This window comes from Coregonus lavaretus (genome assembly GCF_964263955.1).
Source record: "Coregonus lavaretus genome assembly, chromosome: 4".
Taxonomy (NCBI): domain Eukaryota; kingdom Metazoa; phylum Chordata; class Actinopteri; order Salmoniformes; family Salmonidae; genus Coregonus; species Coregonus lavaretus.
The window spans coordinates 11,644,588-11,661,533 of NC_139991.1; the positions used below are offsets into that span (position 1 = coordinate 11,644,588).

At 44.5% G+C, this 16,946-nt stretch overlaps 1 protein-coding gene across 1 annotated transcript in view; it reads right to left on the minus strand.

Moving 5' to 3' along the window:
- LOC311128683 (voltage-gated potassium channel KCNC1-like) overlaps positions 1–16,946 on the minus strand; it is a gene marked incomplete at both ends in the record, with an annotated part of 40,024 nt that overhangs the window by 9,193 nt on the left and 13,885 nt on the right. The window contains one exon of the mRNA XM_084160894.1: positions 5,365–6,304. Within this exon, the coding sequence (XP_084017020.1) occupies positions 5,365–6,304 (940 nt within the window). The remainder of the gene's footprint in view (positions 1–5,364; positions 6,305–16,946) is intronic.

Below are 16,946 nucleotides of genomic sequence, written 5' to 3' on the forward strand. Positions count from 1 at the left end.
CCAGAAGCACAACATTCCACATACATTATTAATTTCCCCCTGAGCTGAACAAAACCCATCTTGATGGCCCATGCTCAGCACGTTCCTGAATGTGTGTATTCATGTGTTATTACATACTTGGAAGCAGTTGATTACATAAATGTATCCCTTATAGTCACTTTGGAATAATGTCCATGTAATGTAAAGTGTTGCTCTAATGTCTGTGTGTTAAATTACCATTCAGTGACATCATGTACAGTAGATGGATGAGCTGGTCAAATTGTTTTCTGATTGGGTGATAAATGAGTTTCAGATTGCCTGGTTACTCCATCATTCTGCTCTGCAGCCCAGTGTGAATAATAGGAGAAGCAAGTGAATGGCTGCAGTTCCTGGCAGAACCTGAATCCTATTGTGCAATGTGTGTTGCTTGGACACTGTTGTCATGGCAACATGCATTGGCACCGGAAAAAGATTGGGGGGAATTAAATAAACAAGACATTAAGTAAGAGAGAGGATGGTGGGAAGGTGAAAACAATCATTGTTTTTACCACCTCCAGAGAACGTACATTATGGCAGTGCCTGGTGAAACTCTAACTCTCATTGGTCAAGATCATAGAAGTAATGGGACTTCAGTACATCCTGTATCATATGACTAGAGGAAGTCAGGAAGTCAGGAAGTGTGACCCTTGTTATTGTTTTTCCTCTCTCCTCCAGCAGACAGGTCATTATGTCACCTCTAGTTGTTCTCTCTGCAGGGAGTCAGGTCAGGTGACAAGCCCTGATGGCTCAGCGTGTAGACACCATCTGACAGGCTGCAAAGTAAAGGTGCAGATAGAGGTCAAGGTCATCTACATTTGTTTGTTACAAACAAATAACTATCACTGAATATTTAAGTATCGTTGGAATCTTATCAGTAGGAACACCTTGTAAGTGGGACATCTTGGATACTCAACTCTCCAGGGAAAACATTGATTATAAAGTTATAAAGGATTCTATTATAAACAGGAGTACAGTCAGCGAGTGAGGGGTGCAGTGTGTTTTGTGTGTGTGTGAGAGAGTGCTCATGACTCAGCAGAGGGCTGTTAGTCATAGACGTAGTGTGTAATGATGCTTGGCCGTAACATGTGGCAGTAAATAAGGAACCATCACCAGATGTACTCATGGCCACTTCAGGTCCTCGTGGCAGGGCATAAATACACACTGATCTCACTACTCACACTACTTCATAGAAGAGGGAACCCCATGGAATCAGTTGGGCCCTATCCCTATCATAAGTAGGCGATGTACAGTATATCAGCCTGTGAGGAACTGAGAATCCCCCAAAGCTGCTTGTGCTCACCACAGCTGGCCTGGTCACCAAGCAGAAAAACATGAAAGAGCAACACAGTCATCATCCATCCACGGGACTTCTTGCAAATTGATAGGTTCTATGAGGGAAACCTCACTCTCTGTTGTCTTTGTCCAACTTCCCCAATGAGTCACACAGGTTAAACACACAGGTCTCCAGGCAACCAGGCTGTCTCTTTTATTGCAGTCATTTATAGAGTGCGATATCACTGGTGCAATGTTAGTTCAAAAAGTTAACTGTGAAATAATGGCATTCGCTGTTAAAAATATATACAGTATCTCACAAAAGTGAGTACACCCCTCACATTTTTGTAAATATTTCAGTATATATTTTCATGTGACAACACTGAAGAAATGACACTTTGCTACAATGTAAAGTAGTGATTGTACAGCTTGTATAAGAGTGTACATTTGCTGTCCCCTCAAAATAACTCAATACACAGCCATTAATGTCTAAACCGCTGGCAACAAAAGTGAATACACACCTAAGTGAAGCACTGTCTTAACCCTCTTGGGCATGGAGTTCACCAGAGCTTCACAGGTTGCCACTGGAGTCCTCTTCCACTCCTCCATGACGACATCACAGAGCTGGTGGATGTTAGAGACCTTGCACTCCTCCACCTTCCGTTTGAGGATGCCCCACAGATGCTCAATAGGGTTTAGGTCTGGAGACCCTCAGCTTCTTTAGCAAGGCAGTGGTCGTCTTGGAGGTGTGTTTGGGGTCGTTATCATGTTGGAATACTGCCCTGCAGCCGAGTCTCCGAAGGGAGGGGATCATGCTCTGCTTCAGTATGTCACAGTACATGTTGGCATTCATGGTTCCCTCAATGAACTGTAGCTCCCCAGTGCAGGCAGCACTCATGCAGCCCCAGACCATGACACTCCCACCACCATGCTTGACTGTAGGCAAGACACACTTGTCTTTGTACTCCTCACCTGGTTGCCGCCACACACGCTTGACACCATCTGAACCAAATAAGTTTATCTTGGTCTCATCAGACCACAGGACATGGTTCCAGTAATCCATGTCCTTAGTCTGCTTGTCTTCAGCAAACTGTTTGCGGGCTTTCTTGTGCATCATCTTTAGAAGATGCTTCCTTCTGGGATGACAGCCATGTAGACCAATTTGATGCAGTGTGCGGTGTATGGTCTGAGCACTGACAGGCTGAACCCCCACCCCTTCAACCTCTGCAGCAATGCTGGCAGCACTCATACGTCTATTTCCCAAAGACAACCTCTGGATATGACGCTGAGCACGTGCACTCAACTTCTTTGGTCGACCATGGCGAGGCCTGTTCTGAGTGGAACCTGTCCTGTTAAACCACTGTATGGTCTTGGCCACCGTGCTGCAGCTCAGTTTCAGGGTCTTGGCAATCTTCTCATAGCCCAGGCCATCTTTATGTAGAGCAACAATTCTTTTTTTCAGATCCTCAGAGAGTTCTTTGCCATGTTGAACTTCCAGTGACCAGTATGAGGGAGTGTGAGAGCGATGACACCAAATTTAACACAACTGCTCCCCATTCACACCTGAGACCTTGTAACACTAATGAGTCACATGACACCGGGGAGGGAAAATGGCTAATTGGGCCCAATTTGGACATTTTCACTTAGGAGTGTCCTCACTTTTGTTGCCAGCGGTTTAGACATTAATGGCTGTGTGTTGAGTTATTTTGAGGGGACAGCAAATTTACACTGTTATACAAGCTGTGTACTCACTTTTGTGAGATACTGTATACAGTCATGGCCAAAATTGTTGGCACCCCTGAAATTTTTCCAGAAAATGAAGTATTTCTCACAGAAAAGTATTGAAATTACACATGTTTTGCTATGCACATGTTTATTTCCTTTGTGTGTATTGGAATAACACAACAAAAACAGGAAAAAAGCAAATTTGACATAATTTCACACAAAACTCAAAAAATGGGCCGGACAAAATGATTGGCACCCTTAACTTAATATTTAGTTGCACACCCTTTGGAAAAAATAACTGAAATCAGTCGCTTCCTATAACCATCAATAAGCTTCTTACACCTCTCACCCGGAATTTTGGACCACTCTTCTTTTGCAAACTGCTCCAGGTCTCTCATATTGGATGGGTGCCTTTTCCCAACAGCAATTTTAAGATCTCTCCACAGGTGTTCAATGGGATTAAGATCTGGACTCATTGCTGGCCACTTCAGAACTCTACAGCGCTTTGTTGCCATCCATTTCTGGGTGCTTTTTGAAGTATGTTTGGGGTCATTGTCCTGCTGGAAGACCCATGATCTCGGACGCAAACCCAGCTTTCTGACACTGGGCCCTACATTGCGACCCAAAATCCTTTGGTAATCCTCAGATTTCATGATGCCTTGCACACAGTCAAGGCACCCAGTGCCAGAGGCAGCAAAACAACCCCAAAACATCTTTGAACCTCCACCATATTTGACTGTAGGTACTGTGTTCTTTTCTTTGAAGGCTTCATTACATTTTCGGTAAACAGTAGAACGATGTGCTTTACCAAAAAGCTCTATCTTGGTCTCATCTGTCCATAAGACGTTCTCCCAGAAGGAATTTGGCTTACTCATGTACATTTTGGCAAACTGTAGTCTTGCTTTTTTATGTCTCTGTGTCAGCAGTGGGGTCCTCCTGGGTCTCCTGCCATAGCGTTTCATTTCATTCAAATTTCGACGTATAGTTCGCGCTGACACTGATGCACCCTGAGCCTGCAGGACAGCTTGAATTTCTTTGGAACTTGTTTGGGGCTGCTTATCCACCATCCGGACTATCCTGCGTTGCAACCTTTCATCAATTTTTCTCTTCCGTCCACGTCCAGGGAGATTAGCTACAGTGCCATGGGTTGCAAACTTCTTGATCATGTTGCGCACTGTGGACAAAGGAACATCTAGATCTCTGGAGATGGACTTGTAACCTTGAGATTGTTGATATTTTTCCACAATTTTGGTTCTCAAGTCCTCAGACAGTTCTCTTTTCCTCTTTCTGTTCTCCATGCTTAGTGTGGCACACACAGAAACACAATGCAAAGACTGAGTCAACTTCTCTCCTTTTTATCTGCTTTCAGGTGTGATTTTTAGATTGCCCACACCTGTTACTTGCCCCAGGTGAGTTTAAAGGAGCATCACATGCTTGGAACAAACTTATTTATCCACAATTTTGAAAGGGTGCCAATAACTTAACCATTTTTTTAGTTTTGTGTGAAATTATGTCAAATTTGCTTTTTTCCTGTTTTTTTTTGTGTTATTCCAATACACACAAAGGAAATAAACATGTGCATAGCAAAACATGTGTAATTTCAATACTTTTCTGTGAGAAATACTTCATTTTCTGGAAAAATTTCAGGGGTGCCAACAATTTTGGCCATGACTGTATATACAGTATATTCTGAGAAGCTTCCTATTCTGCTAGCTGGCCTATGCATCATAAAAATACATTTGGCAAATGAATACAAATGAACAATATGTCTGCAGGCTTTAAACTTGTTTCACAGTACTGCAGTATTTTTCCTGAGACAGCACACAAGCAGATAAGTTAACTAGGAAATATCATAAATGCATGGGTGTGATTCATAAATGGTGATGTATTTTCCATCTGAGGGGAAGAAATAGGCTATTTAACATCTTCTGTCAGGATGGCTGGCTACTGTATGTGCCACTGTGTTATCTTTGGTGTTTTCATCACTGCATAAAACTGGTCAGGGTAGAGATGAAAAGGTAGTTGAGGGGGAGATTGGTCTGGTGTGGTATGAGGTTGATAATGTCTGGTGAGTAGGCAGTGGAGTTGATGACATGTGTATGTGTGGAGTGGTCACTGGTCAACATACTGTCATGTAGGGGCTCTCCACATTCAATGGCTCCTGGTGAGTGAATGGCTGTTTTTCTGACTGGTGAGTTAGCAGGAGGAGGAGGGGGAAGAGGAGAGAGGAGGAGGAGTAGGAGGAGGAGGAGGAGGAGGAGGAGTGAAGGCAGGGGTGTTCAGTCTGTTTGAGCATTTATTTTATTTTCATTCAGATTCAGACGGACATTCGGCAGAAAGTTTTCCTACCTGCTCTGTTTATTTCTAAGATCTCTTCTGGTGGTTCTTGTGGTGCCAGGGGCCATGTGTCGTCCTGCGTGCTGTGGTGAAGTGAGGTTACCTCCGACTTACAGTAATTGGGGGAGCCCAGAAGTGGGGCGCGGGGGATATGCTTGTTCTTTTTCTTTGGTAACTTCTGCTTGGCCATCGCCAGGGAGTAATACATCCCAAAGTTATTGACAATAACAGGTACTGGCATGGCGATAGTCAGCACACCAGCCAGAGCACACAGCGCTCCCACCAGCATGCCAGACCATGTCTGAGGATACATGTCTCCATAGCCAAGGGTTGTCATGGTCACCACCGCCCACCAGAATCCAATAGGAATGTTCTTGAAGTGTGTGTGCTCGCTGGCTCGGGGGTCATTGGGCTTGGCACCAATCCGTTCAGCATAGTAGATCATAGTGGCGAAGATGAGCACACCCAGGGCGAGGAAGATGATGAGGAGCAGGAACTCATTGGTGCTGGCTCGAAGTGTATGACCCAGGACACGCAGTCCCACAAAGTGCCGAGTCAGCTTAAAGATTCGGAGGATCCGGACAAAGCGTACCACGCGTAGGAAACCCAGTACATCCTTAGCTGCCTTGGAAGAGAGCCCACTCAGCCCCACCTCCAGGTAGAAGGGCATGATGGCAATAAAGTCGATGATGTTGAGGGTGTTACGGAAAAACTCCAGCTTGCTCGGACAGAACGTCACTCGCATAATGAACTCAAATGTAAACCACAGCACACAGACCCCCTCAATATAGGTGAGGAAGACCACAGTCTCAGTCTCCTGGTAGACCCGCGTGCTGTTGTCCAGCGGGTCGATTTCCGTCCGGTTGATGATGGGGTTGAAGGCCTCGTGTGTCTCCAGGCAGAAGGTGGTGATGGAAACCAGGATGAAGAACAGGGAGGCGAAGGCTATCCACTGCAGGGGAGAGAGGAGAGGGATGGAGAGAAGGAGGGAGAGGGAAAGAGAGAAGGAGAGATTATAAGCGAGGGAGCTTAGAATACAAACCTGTAGGAACAGAGCATTAGCACACCCCCACAGCTCTCTTCAGTTCTACAACACAAATCTAGGTCAGTACTCTTAACTGGGTGTCACTTGAAAGGGCGTGCACCTAAACTGTGGTGCTCCTCCGGTAAGAGAGTTGCTAGTACTGGTGGGGCCTGCAGAGAGGAGGGAAGGGAAGAAGAGGGATGTTATGTACTGTACAGGGGAAAGCTTGTTTCTGGGTCAGCTTTTGCACCAGCACTTAAGGTATTATTTCCGGGAGGGCACTGTGTTCACCATGGCATCTGGCCCAAACGATAACGTGACGGTGCCACCGCATCAATTTTGAATGGTGCTATAATGCATAGTCCTTAATGTATAGGCTGCTTTACACTGCTGCCCATAGATTAGGGCTGACAGCAGTGCTGCTGCTGCCAGAAGAGGCAGTTTTGAAAGTGGTGCTCACGAGCCAAAACAGGTCCCAGTTTTTTGTGTAACACGTCATCCAGTTGTGTACTACATCATCCAATTTATATGATATGTTTACGAATCCAATTCATACAATATGTTACGAATTTGTTTTGCTTAAGATCCCGGACTGCATCCTTAAACAGGTCCAAGTCTGAGAGGAGGCAGGTACATACACTACAACCACAGTCCAGTAGTAATAGAGCCAGAGTACTACCTGGACACAAAGGGCTTAGTGATTACATTATAGGAGAACAAATGCCAATTAGGTTATTTTTCTAAGACAGTTCTTTTTGTGCATGGTCCACAACTTCCAACATCCTTGACCTTTAACAAACTGAGCCAAAGCAATGCCAATATAAAGTGTCAATCAAATGGATCTTTTCAACTTTACGGTATAGTACAGGCACGCCTTACAACCCTGATACTCACAATAATAACAACAACCTCTCAGGAGAAAGGATTCATTGACAAAAGAAGCACACCAGGGTGTTGAGAAATTAAGTGGTCTAGTTAACCTCCAGTGACCCTTGGGAGGCTTGTGTAAAACAGATCCCAGTTAACCCTTTACACTTAACCCTAGGCAATGCCTTTTCCCATTAGGTTTAATTCAGGGTAGTAAATGTACCCTGTGTCCCTCTTATACAATCCGATAGAGTCAGACAGAAAAGACAATACAGTCTGACTGACTCATTACATTGAGAGAAATTCATTAATTTTAAAGAAACGGATCTAGAGCGAATCACTCTGATACTGTCTATTGTTGTTGAAGGATTTGCAAGCTGCAGGCCCTTCTGCAATGTGTGATAATGCAAGTGATAACACGGTACATTAGATATGGTAACTCCACCCGCCTGAGGCAGCAGAGGTCTGGAGATGATGGCTCACATGACAGGGAGGGTGGCATCTGAAAGAAGAAAAGCCCACTGCAATTTCTTTCTTAGAAACACACACATTCATTCACACTCTCACTCTCATTCTCTGACACACACGCAACACACACTAGACATTGACAACCACAACAACCACTGCAGCAACAACAACCACAAGAACACTTCAATCCACAAGTGTAAATGAAATTCAATGACTTTGTTTTCACACTCTCACTGTTTCCATCTGTCCTGTCCTCCACATAAAAATATCCTTCTGGTTGGGTTTCTGAAATGAAGACAGGTTGTGGTAAGGCCAGAAGGAAGAGTGTTACTGTCCTTGTCACCACAACATTTTCTCTCACAAGCCCAGCAAAGGTGACAGACTTGCTTCCATTCTTTCACTGGTGTGAAAATAAATCAGCAGCATCCCTGCATGTGCTTAATTACCGAGGCATGTCATTGGACTGAGAAACAATTTAATTGCTGTCAACTTCCTGTGCAGAATATCCAACATCTAAGTCCATGTGACATTGCTCTCAGAACATCCAACATTTTCTCCAACACAATCAACTATCTGTATCAGTACAGCAACATTATTAATAATGTATGATATGCAGCTGTTAGAGGAAAACCTGGAACATTGGAAAAGTATCACTTTGTTCACTAATGAAGGAACTTGAGCCGTTAACAGAAATTCCATGAGTCCAATTGAACTCTCCAGAGAAAGGAAATGAAACAGCTATCTTTGAAAAACATTGACTAACCTTTCCTTTATCTTTACTCCATGACTGTCCACAGACCGCTGGTACTGAACATAGAAACAATACTGTAATATAGATACAGGATAGGATCACCACATCATTGAGGAACTTCTAAGCAGAGTGGTATCATGGCATGTGTGTCATTAGTATCCTAAATGCATTCTCTAAACGCTTTATCTTGAGACAAACTGGTAATCTCATTTTACAATACATTAAGCCAACATGAGAGCCACCCTTCCTCCTTCTTACCTTTGACCTGCAGCACAAGCAATGTGTGTGCATGCATGAATGTGTCTGAGCATGTGCTTGTTAGCATGCATGGCTGTGTGTGTAAACATCATCCAAGGCAGATTGTGATGTATTTGGTGGAAAATGCTAGCAGAATGATATTTTCCCTGGTGTTCTCAATAGAACATGTATCAACAACATTTACAGAAAACTAATGAGTGAGTGTCTTACTATAAATGAAAGGCAAAGTGCATTATAACACACTCATGTGAATTACTGTATGTTGTCATGGTTTGTATGTGGGTGTGTTTCCGTAATAGATGTGTGATTAGCTTGTTGATTTGTGATAAATCAGTGTTACAGAAAGCCAGGAAGTCATTTGAATGAACCATTAGGGAGTCAAATTTCCACCATTGTAATAGTCAAGTGAAAATAATCCAAAAGACATGACATACAAATGTAGGATCTTAATTTGAGCTAATTTGCTACAGCAGGAAAATGATCCTGCAGCAACAGGAAATGTGAATTATTATGTGGATTATAATTAATGGACACTTTTGTAGGGGTTGATACATTTTTCGTAAGGGAAAATCAAGTCTGAAATTTCAAAGTGGAAATTGCATTGCAGGAAAGTTCTCCTTCAACAGGGGGATCAAATTAAGATCCTTTATCTGTATCATTCCGGTTTGGAGCAAATAAGTATTAGAAGTGCTGAACATGAGCCATTGTCCTGTTTGCATTACAGGTGGAGGAACCGCCTGCACACAGGACTACCTACCTACAATTCCACTCATACAGTACAATCCCGTGCACAGAACTGACGGCAACCCAAACATAATGTCTACACTGCAGCCTGACCAGAGCAAGTAACCATTTGCCCTTATCAGCTCTATTTGAGTTCCCCTTTGTGTCTGGGCTGGCAAGGCCTCACCGTTCAGTGGGAGGGAGCCAAGGACAACGCTGAGTTTATAACTGAGAATATAACCTTCCTCCAAGGAAACCAATCAGCAGGCCTTTCTGTCAGAACACATCACACACTCATCAGAGCTGGTTATAGAAGCCATACCTGTGGGAAATAAACACCCAGCAGCTTCACTAACACGCCTACATGGAACTGAATGAACAACAACACCACTAAATAACTATCTTAATTGACAGAGATTAATAAAGATAGAAACATGTCCATAATAAATACTGTATGTAAGTGTTTGCTGCACCTTCTAGTTTAAGGACAGAACCACTGAGCAGAATACTGCATGGATATTAACATTCAATATGGAACTAAATCAATGGTATTGAGCACAAAATATTTGGAGATATTTGGATTTTGCTGTGGGTTCTGCTCTGCAAATTGTACTGGTCGCATACACATACAGTATTTAGCAGATCTTCTTGCGGAATGCTTGTGTTCCTAGCTCCAACAATGCAGTAATATTTAATATCTAACAATACACAACAACATCGCAAGCATGTCGTTTGTTCGAGAGGATGCATTGACATAGTGAATACACAATGTAATTAAGTTAAAAGGCTGCAACGTAGACTGTGCCACAGAAAGCATGTACATGTCAAGTATATAAAATGTTGGAGGTAAGTTACAGATGTAGGATCTTAATTTGATCACTCTTTTGTTGCTGAAATGCAAACTTGTAGTGTATTTGAGTTTTAAAAAGGCTTCTAAAGTTTGGCATTTGACTTTATTTGCCTTAACGAAAAATATATCAACCTCTACAGAAATGTCCATTAATTATAATCCACATAATAATTCACATTTCCTGTTGCTGCAGGATTATTTTCCTGCTGCAGTAAACTGGCTCAAATTAAGATCCTACATCGGTAGATGCTTCAGTCACAGTGCCATTGTAAGTGTAGGAGACAGCATTGAGTCAATGCTAAACAAAATAAAACTGCAACCAGACCCTTCTCTCCTACAACCCCGCCCACTCTCTCCATCTCTTTTAGACGCATGCCTCCTAGAGATGAAAGCATGTCACGTTCTCTTATGCAACTACCATTCCCTCCATCCATCTGCCTTTCTCTGTGCTTACTGTATGCGTTTGTGACAATGTCTTTGCGTTGCCTGTTTATGAGTGTGTATTACGGGTAGTATGTGTAATTTTAGATAGATACTTATGTTTTTTTTATATATATATATATATATATATATATATATATAGTGTGTTTGTTTTATGTAAAGTGTGTTTGTTTGAGTTTGTGTTCCTAAATGTTATTAGGTATGAATCTGCATGAGAGAGAGAGGAGAGAAGAAGCGTGAGTTCCTGTGTGGCTCAGTTGGTAGAGCATGGCACTTGCAATGCCAGGGTTGTGGGTTTGATTCCCACGGGGACCAGTACGAACAAATATGAAAATGTATGCACTCACTACTGTAATTTGTTCTGGATAAAAGCGTCTGCAAAATAACTAAACCGTAAAATGAGAACACAGGGGACCTTTTCACATGCTGATGATGAGGGTGGATAAGGTTGTTTCCCGCAAATCAAGGACTGTCTCTGTGGGGTTAAATAAAATCCTGTTGTATTTACAGTAACTTACTGGCAGCCAGTTACCTGTATGTTACTGTAAATTCCAAAGAAACTTTGGTATTACTGTAAACCAAAGTTTCTTTGGAATTTTCAGTAACATACTGTACCATTTTCTTCAGTAACTTACAGGTAACTGGCTGCCAGTAAATTACCTTAAAAACAACATTATTATTTTTTACTGTGTAGGGATCAAGTTACAGGCCTTGCCTAATAATTGTCCATCTACGTTTTAGTACATGAGATGCTTAGCCTTTGTGTGAGCTCCCATGCAGTTCTAGAAGGGCCTTGACTGACAGTTTAAAAGCAGTGTCAATAAATAGACATCCCAATATAACTACCGACAACATAAACAGCTAAGGCCTCATCCACAGTTGGCTCAGCAACTCCTGTATCATGTGTTTTGCTTTTGCCATATTGATGTGAATATTAATGTGAATATTGACGTGTTTGATGTGTATTGATGTGTATACAGGGCTCATCTGTGAAAGAGACTTGGTCTCAGCATGACTCCCTGTTAACTACAATAAAGGGTTAAAAAAAATCTATTAATCAAGGAAACATTTTCTTCAGCGGCTAATATCATAAGTGGCTTTCATTTATTAAAAATGATATTATATCGGAAGATGTGGCCAATGAAACTAATGCTATACAGACAGCCAAGTCCAGAAACAAAATGAATATAACATACTGTCACGTTCGTTTAAGGACGGACCAAGGCGCAGCGTGATATACGTACATGTTTATTTAACGATAAACACTCGACAAAACAACAAAGGAAACGAAATGTGAAGTCCAAGGTAGCACACACAACATACCTTACACGGAACAAGATCCCACAACCCACTAGTGCCAATAGGCTGCCTAAGAATGATCCCCAATCAGAGACAACGAGCGGCAGCTGCCTCTGATTGGGAACCACACCGGCCAACATAGAACTACACATACTAGAATACAAACATAGAAAACGCACAACAAAGAATATACACAGTCCCCTGAGTCAGGGCGTGACAGTACCCCCCCCAAAGGTGCGGACTCCGACCGCACAACATAAACATAACAGGGTAGGGGCCGGGTGGGCGTGACGACCTCTCACTCTCCGCCTCCCTGTTGCGCCCCTGGTCTGGTCTGGACCTCGGCGCGCTGCTTCCCCTCTCCTTCCTCCCACGATACGCCAGGCCCTGTCTGGACCCTGGTGTGGGAGACCCCGAACCTGGAGAGGGGCTGACGTCATGGTCTGGACTGGAGCCGCTGACCGGAGCTGGACTGGGCACCGGTGGAGCGGACTGCTCTGGCTCCGGAGTGGAGCCGCTGACCGTAGCTGAATCAGGCACCGGTGGAGCGGACTGCTCTGGCTCCGGAGTGGAGCCGCTGACCGGAGCTGGACTGGACCCCGGTGGAGTGGACTGCTCTGGCTCCGTAGTGGCGCAGCTGACCGGAGCTGGATCAGGCACCGGTGGAGCGGACTGCTCTGGCTCTGGAGTGGAGCAGCTGACCGGAGCTGGATCAGGCACCGGTGGAGATGACTGCTCTGGCTCCGGAGTGGAGCAGCTGACCGGTGCCGGACCAGGCACCGGTGGAACAGGAACAGGCCGGGCCGGGCTGGCGACGCGCACCACTGGCTTGGTGCGAGGAGCAGGCACAGGCTGGGCCGGGCTGGTGACGCGCACCACTGGCTTGGTACGAGGAGCAGGAACAGGCCGGGCCGGGCTGGCGACGCGCACCACTGGCTTGGTGAGGAGCAGGAACAGGCCGGGCCGGGCTGGCGACGCGCACCACTGGCTTGGTGCGAGGAGCAGGAACAGGCCGGGCCGGACTGGCGACGCGCACCACTGGCTTGGTGCGAGGAGCAGGAACAGGCCGGGCCGGACTGGCGACGCGCACCACTGGCTTGGTGCGTGGAGCAGGAACAGGCCGGGCCGGGCTGTGGAGGCGGACTGGAGGTCTGGAGCAGAGAGCTGGCACAACCCGTCCTGGCTGGATGCCTACTTCCGCACAGTATGTGTGAGGCATCAGCACAGGACGCACTGGGCTGTGCATGGGCACTGGCGATACAGTTCGTAGAACTGGCGCAGGATATGCGGGACCGAGGAGGCGTACTGGAGACCAGGAGCGTTGAGCCGGCACACCCCGTCCTGGCTGGATGCCCATCTTCGCACGTACAGGACTGTGCCGGCGCACTGGCGACACAGTACGTAGCTCCGCATAACACGGAGCCTGCCCAGTCATACGCTTCCTCGCGTGAGTACGGGGAGTTGGCTCTGCTCTGACACTAGGCTCCGCCAACCACCCCGTGTGCCCGCCCCCAAAATTTTCTTGGGGCTGCTTCTCGGGCTTCCTCCTCGACCGGCCTCCTCCATGTTGCCGTTGCTCCTCTCCTGCCTGGGCATTTACCTTAGCCCATGGTCCTCTCCCCGCAAATATCTCTTCCCATGACCACAAATTGCCCACCTGTGACATGGCTACTCGCTCCGCCTGGGCACGCTGCTTGGTCCTCGTTTGGTGGGATCTTCTGTCACGTTCGTTTAAGGACGGGACGGACCAAGGCGCAGCGTGATATACGTACATGTTTATTTAACGATAAACACTCGACAAAACAACAAAGGAAACGAAACGTGAAGTCCAAGGTAGCACACACAACATACCTTACACGGAACAAGATCCCACAACCCACTAGTGCCAATAGGCTGCCTAAGTATGATCCCCAATCAGAGACAACGAGCGACAGCTGCCTCTGATTGGGAACCACACCGGCCAACATAGAACTACACATACTAGAATACAAACATAGAAAACACACAACAAAGAATATACACACCCTGACTCAACATTTAAGCGTCCCCTGAGTCAGGACGTGACACATACACATGTAGTGACATGGTTATTCAAATGTAAAAACTATTATATTGGTTTTCTCTCCAACCAATCAACAAATAGCCTACACCAGATCCTTTATACTGTAAAAAGTCTTATTGAACTGATTGATTGAACATTTGTTTGGAAGACCTTTGTTAGCACAGTAACAGCCTTTGGTAACCACGGTATGCATCCAAGGATGAAATGCTAGCTGGCTGTTTTTAGATTACCCTGTCAAAGTATGATCTGAGAGTGCCAGTAGAGACAGTAGAGATTGAACATGTGTTGCAGAAGCTGTATGATGCCTCAGAATGCTGAGTTAGCTCAGAGCTCCACCACCACCTCCCTCCCTGTTCCACTCACCTACTGCAGTCTCTGATGGGAGATAAAACACAAAAAGGTTACTGCTATGAAACAGGCAATCCCACTTCACTGATTTCCTGTATTACTGTGCACACCGGAAAGAGAGAATGCTTATGCAGCATTTACAGCACTATAATGAACTATACAAATTCATTCATACACAAACCACAACAGATTGAGTCATCTGAAACTACAGGAAGAAGAATAATGAGAACTTGCACATCTTGACTCTATATACTTTAAGCCAGCCATGTTCAAATATCAAAGGCAAAGCCTTTACTAAACCATCTATCAATTAGTTTGCCTCTAAGTTATCTAAAACACTTCAAATACAGTGACTTGATAATGCCAACACATAATGTGGCTCTGTTCCAACTGTTCCAATGCCTTGCTTTGGGTAAATTACTCACATCGACTATGAAAGCCTCTATTTTGATGAGAGAGAATGATAGAGAATGATTCTTGAATTAGGTATACTAACTTAGCTCAAGAGCCCTTATGATTACTGAGACTCAAGCACCGAGGCGTAACAAACTGTAACATGAATGACAGTATACAGTCATGGCCAAAATTGTTGGCACCCCTGAAATTTTTCCAGAAAATGAAGTATTTCTCACAGAAAAGTATTGAAATTACACATGTTTTGCTATGCACATGTTTATTTCCTTTGTGTGTATTGGAATAACACAAAAAAAAACAGGAAAAAAGCAAATTTGACATAATTTCACACAAAACTAAAAAAATGGGCCGGACAAAGTTATTGGCACCCTTTCAAAATTGTGGATAAATAAGTTTGTTCCAAGCATGTGATGCTCCTTTAAACTCACCTGGGGCAAGTAACAGGTGTGGGCAATCTAAAAATCACACCTGAAAGCAGATAAAAAGGAGAGAAGTTGACTCAGTCTTTGCATTGTGTTTCTGTGTGTGCCACACTAAGCATGGAGAACAGAAAGAGGAAAAGAGAACTGTCTGAGGACTTGAGAACCAAAATTGTGGAAAAATATCAACAATCTCAAGGTTACAAGTCCATCTCCAGAGATCTAGATGTTCCTTTGTCCACAGTGCGCAACATGATCAAGAAGTTTGCAACCCATGGCACTGTAGCTAATCTCCCTGGACGTGGACGGAAGAGAAAAATTGATGAAAGGTTGCAACGCAGGATAGTCCGGATGGTGGATAAGCAGCCCCAAACAAGTTCCAAAGAAATTCAAGCTGTCCTGCAGGCTCAGGGTGCATCAGTGTCAGCGCGAACTATACGTCGAAATTTGAATGAAATGAAACGCTATGGCAGGAGACCCAGGAGGACCCCACTGCTGACACAGAGACATAAAAAAGCAAGACTACAGTTTGCCAAAATGTACATGAGTAAGCCAAATTCCTTCTGGGAGAACGTCTTATGGACAGATGAGACCAAGATAGAGCTTTTTGGTAAAGCACATCGTTCTACTGTTTACCGAAAATGTAATGAAGCCTTCAAAGAAAAGAACACAGTACCTACAGTCAAATATGGTGGAGGTTCAAAGATGTTTTGGGGTTGTTTTGCTGCCTCTGGCACTGGGTGCCTTGACTGTGTGCAAGGCATCATGAAATCTGAGGATTACCAAAGGATTTTGGGTCGCAATGTAGGGCCCAGTGTCAGAAAGCTGGGTTTGCGTCCGAGATCATGGGTCTTCCAGCAGGACAATGACCCCAAACATACTTCAAAAAGCACCCAGAAATGGATGGCAACAAAGCGCTGGAGAGTTCTGAAGTGGCCAGCAATGAGTCCAGATCTTAATCCCATTGAACACCTGTGGAGAGATCTTAAAATTGCTGTTGGGAAAAGGCACCCATCCAATATGAGAGACCTGGAGCAGTTTGCAAAAGAAGAGTGGTCCAAAATTCCGGGTGAGAGGTGTAAGAAGCTTATTGATGGTTATAGGAAGCGACTGATTTCAGTTATTTTTTCCAAAGGGTGTGCAACTAAATATTAAGTTAAGGGTGCCAATCATTTTGTCCGGCCCATTTTTTGAGTTTTGTGTGAAATTATGTCAAATTTGCTTTTTTCCTGTTTTTTTTGTGTTATTCCAATACACACAAAGGAAATAAACATGTGCATAGCAAAACATGTGTAATTTCAATACTTTTCTGTGAGAAATACTTCATTTTCTGGAAAAATTTCAGGGGTGCCAACAATTTTGGCCATGACTGTATGTAGGCAGACTAAGCACCATAGTAAATTATAAGATACAGAAGGAGTCAGACATTTGGCTGAAGTGGTTGGGTCACCAATAAGTGAGCTTTATAAGGAAGCCGTGGTCAGAGCATAATCATGCTATCCACAATGGCCTGGGTTTAACGCCTGCTCTCTCTGCTAATGGACTCCCCTGGCAACAGACACACCAAACATTTGCCTAGGCAATGTGTGTTGTGATCCCTGTGCTCAGTGCCGCCAGTGTGCCATTCCTCATCATCACTGCTGCCCACACCACTCACACAAAACATTTAC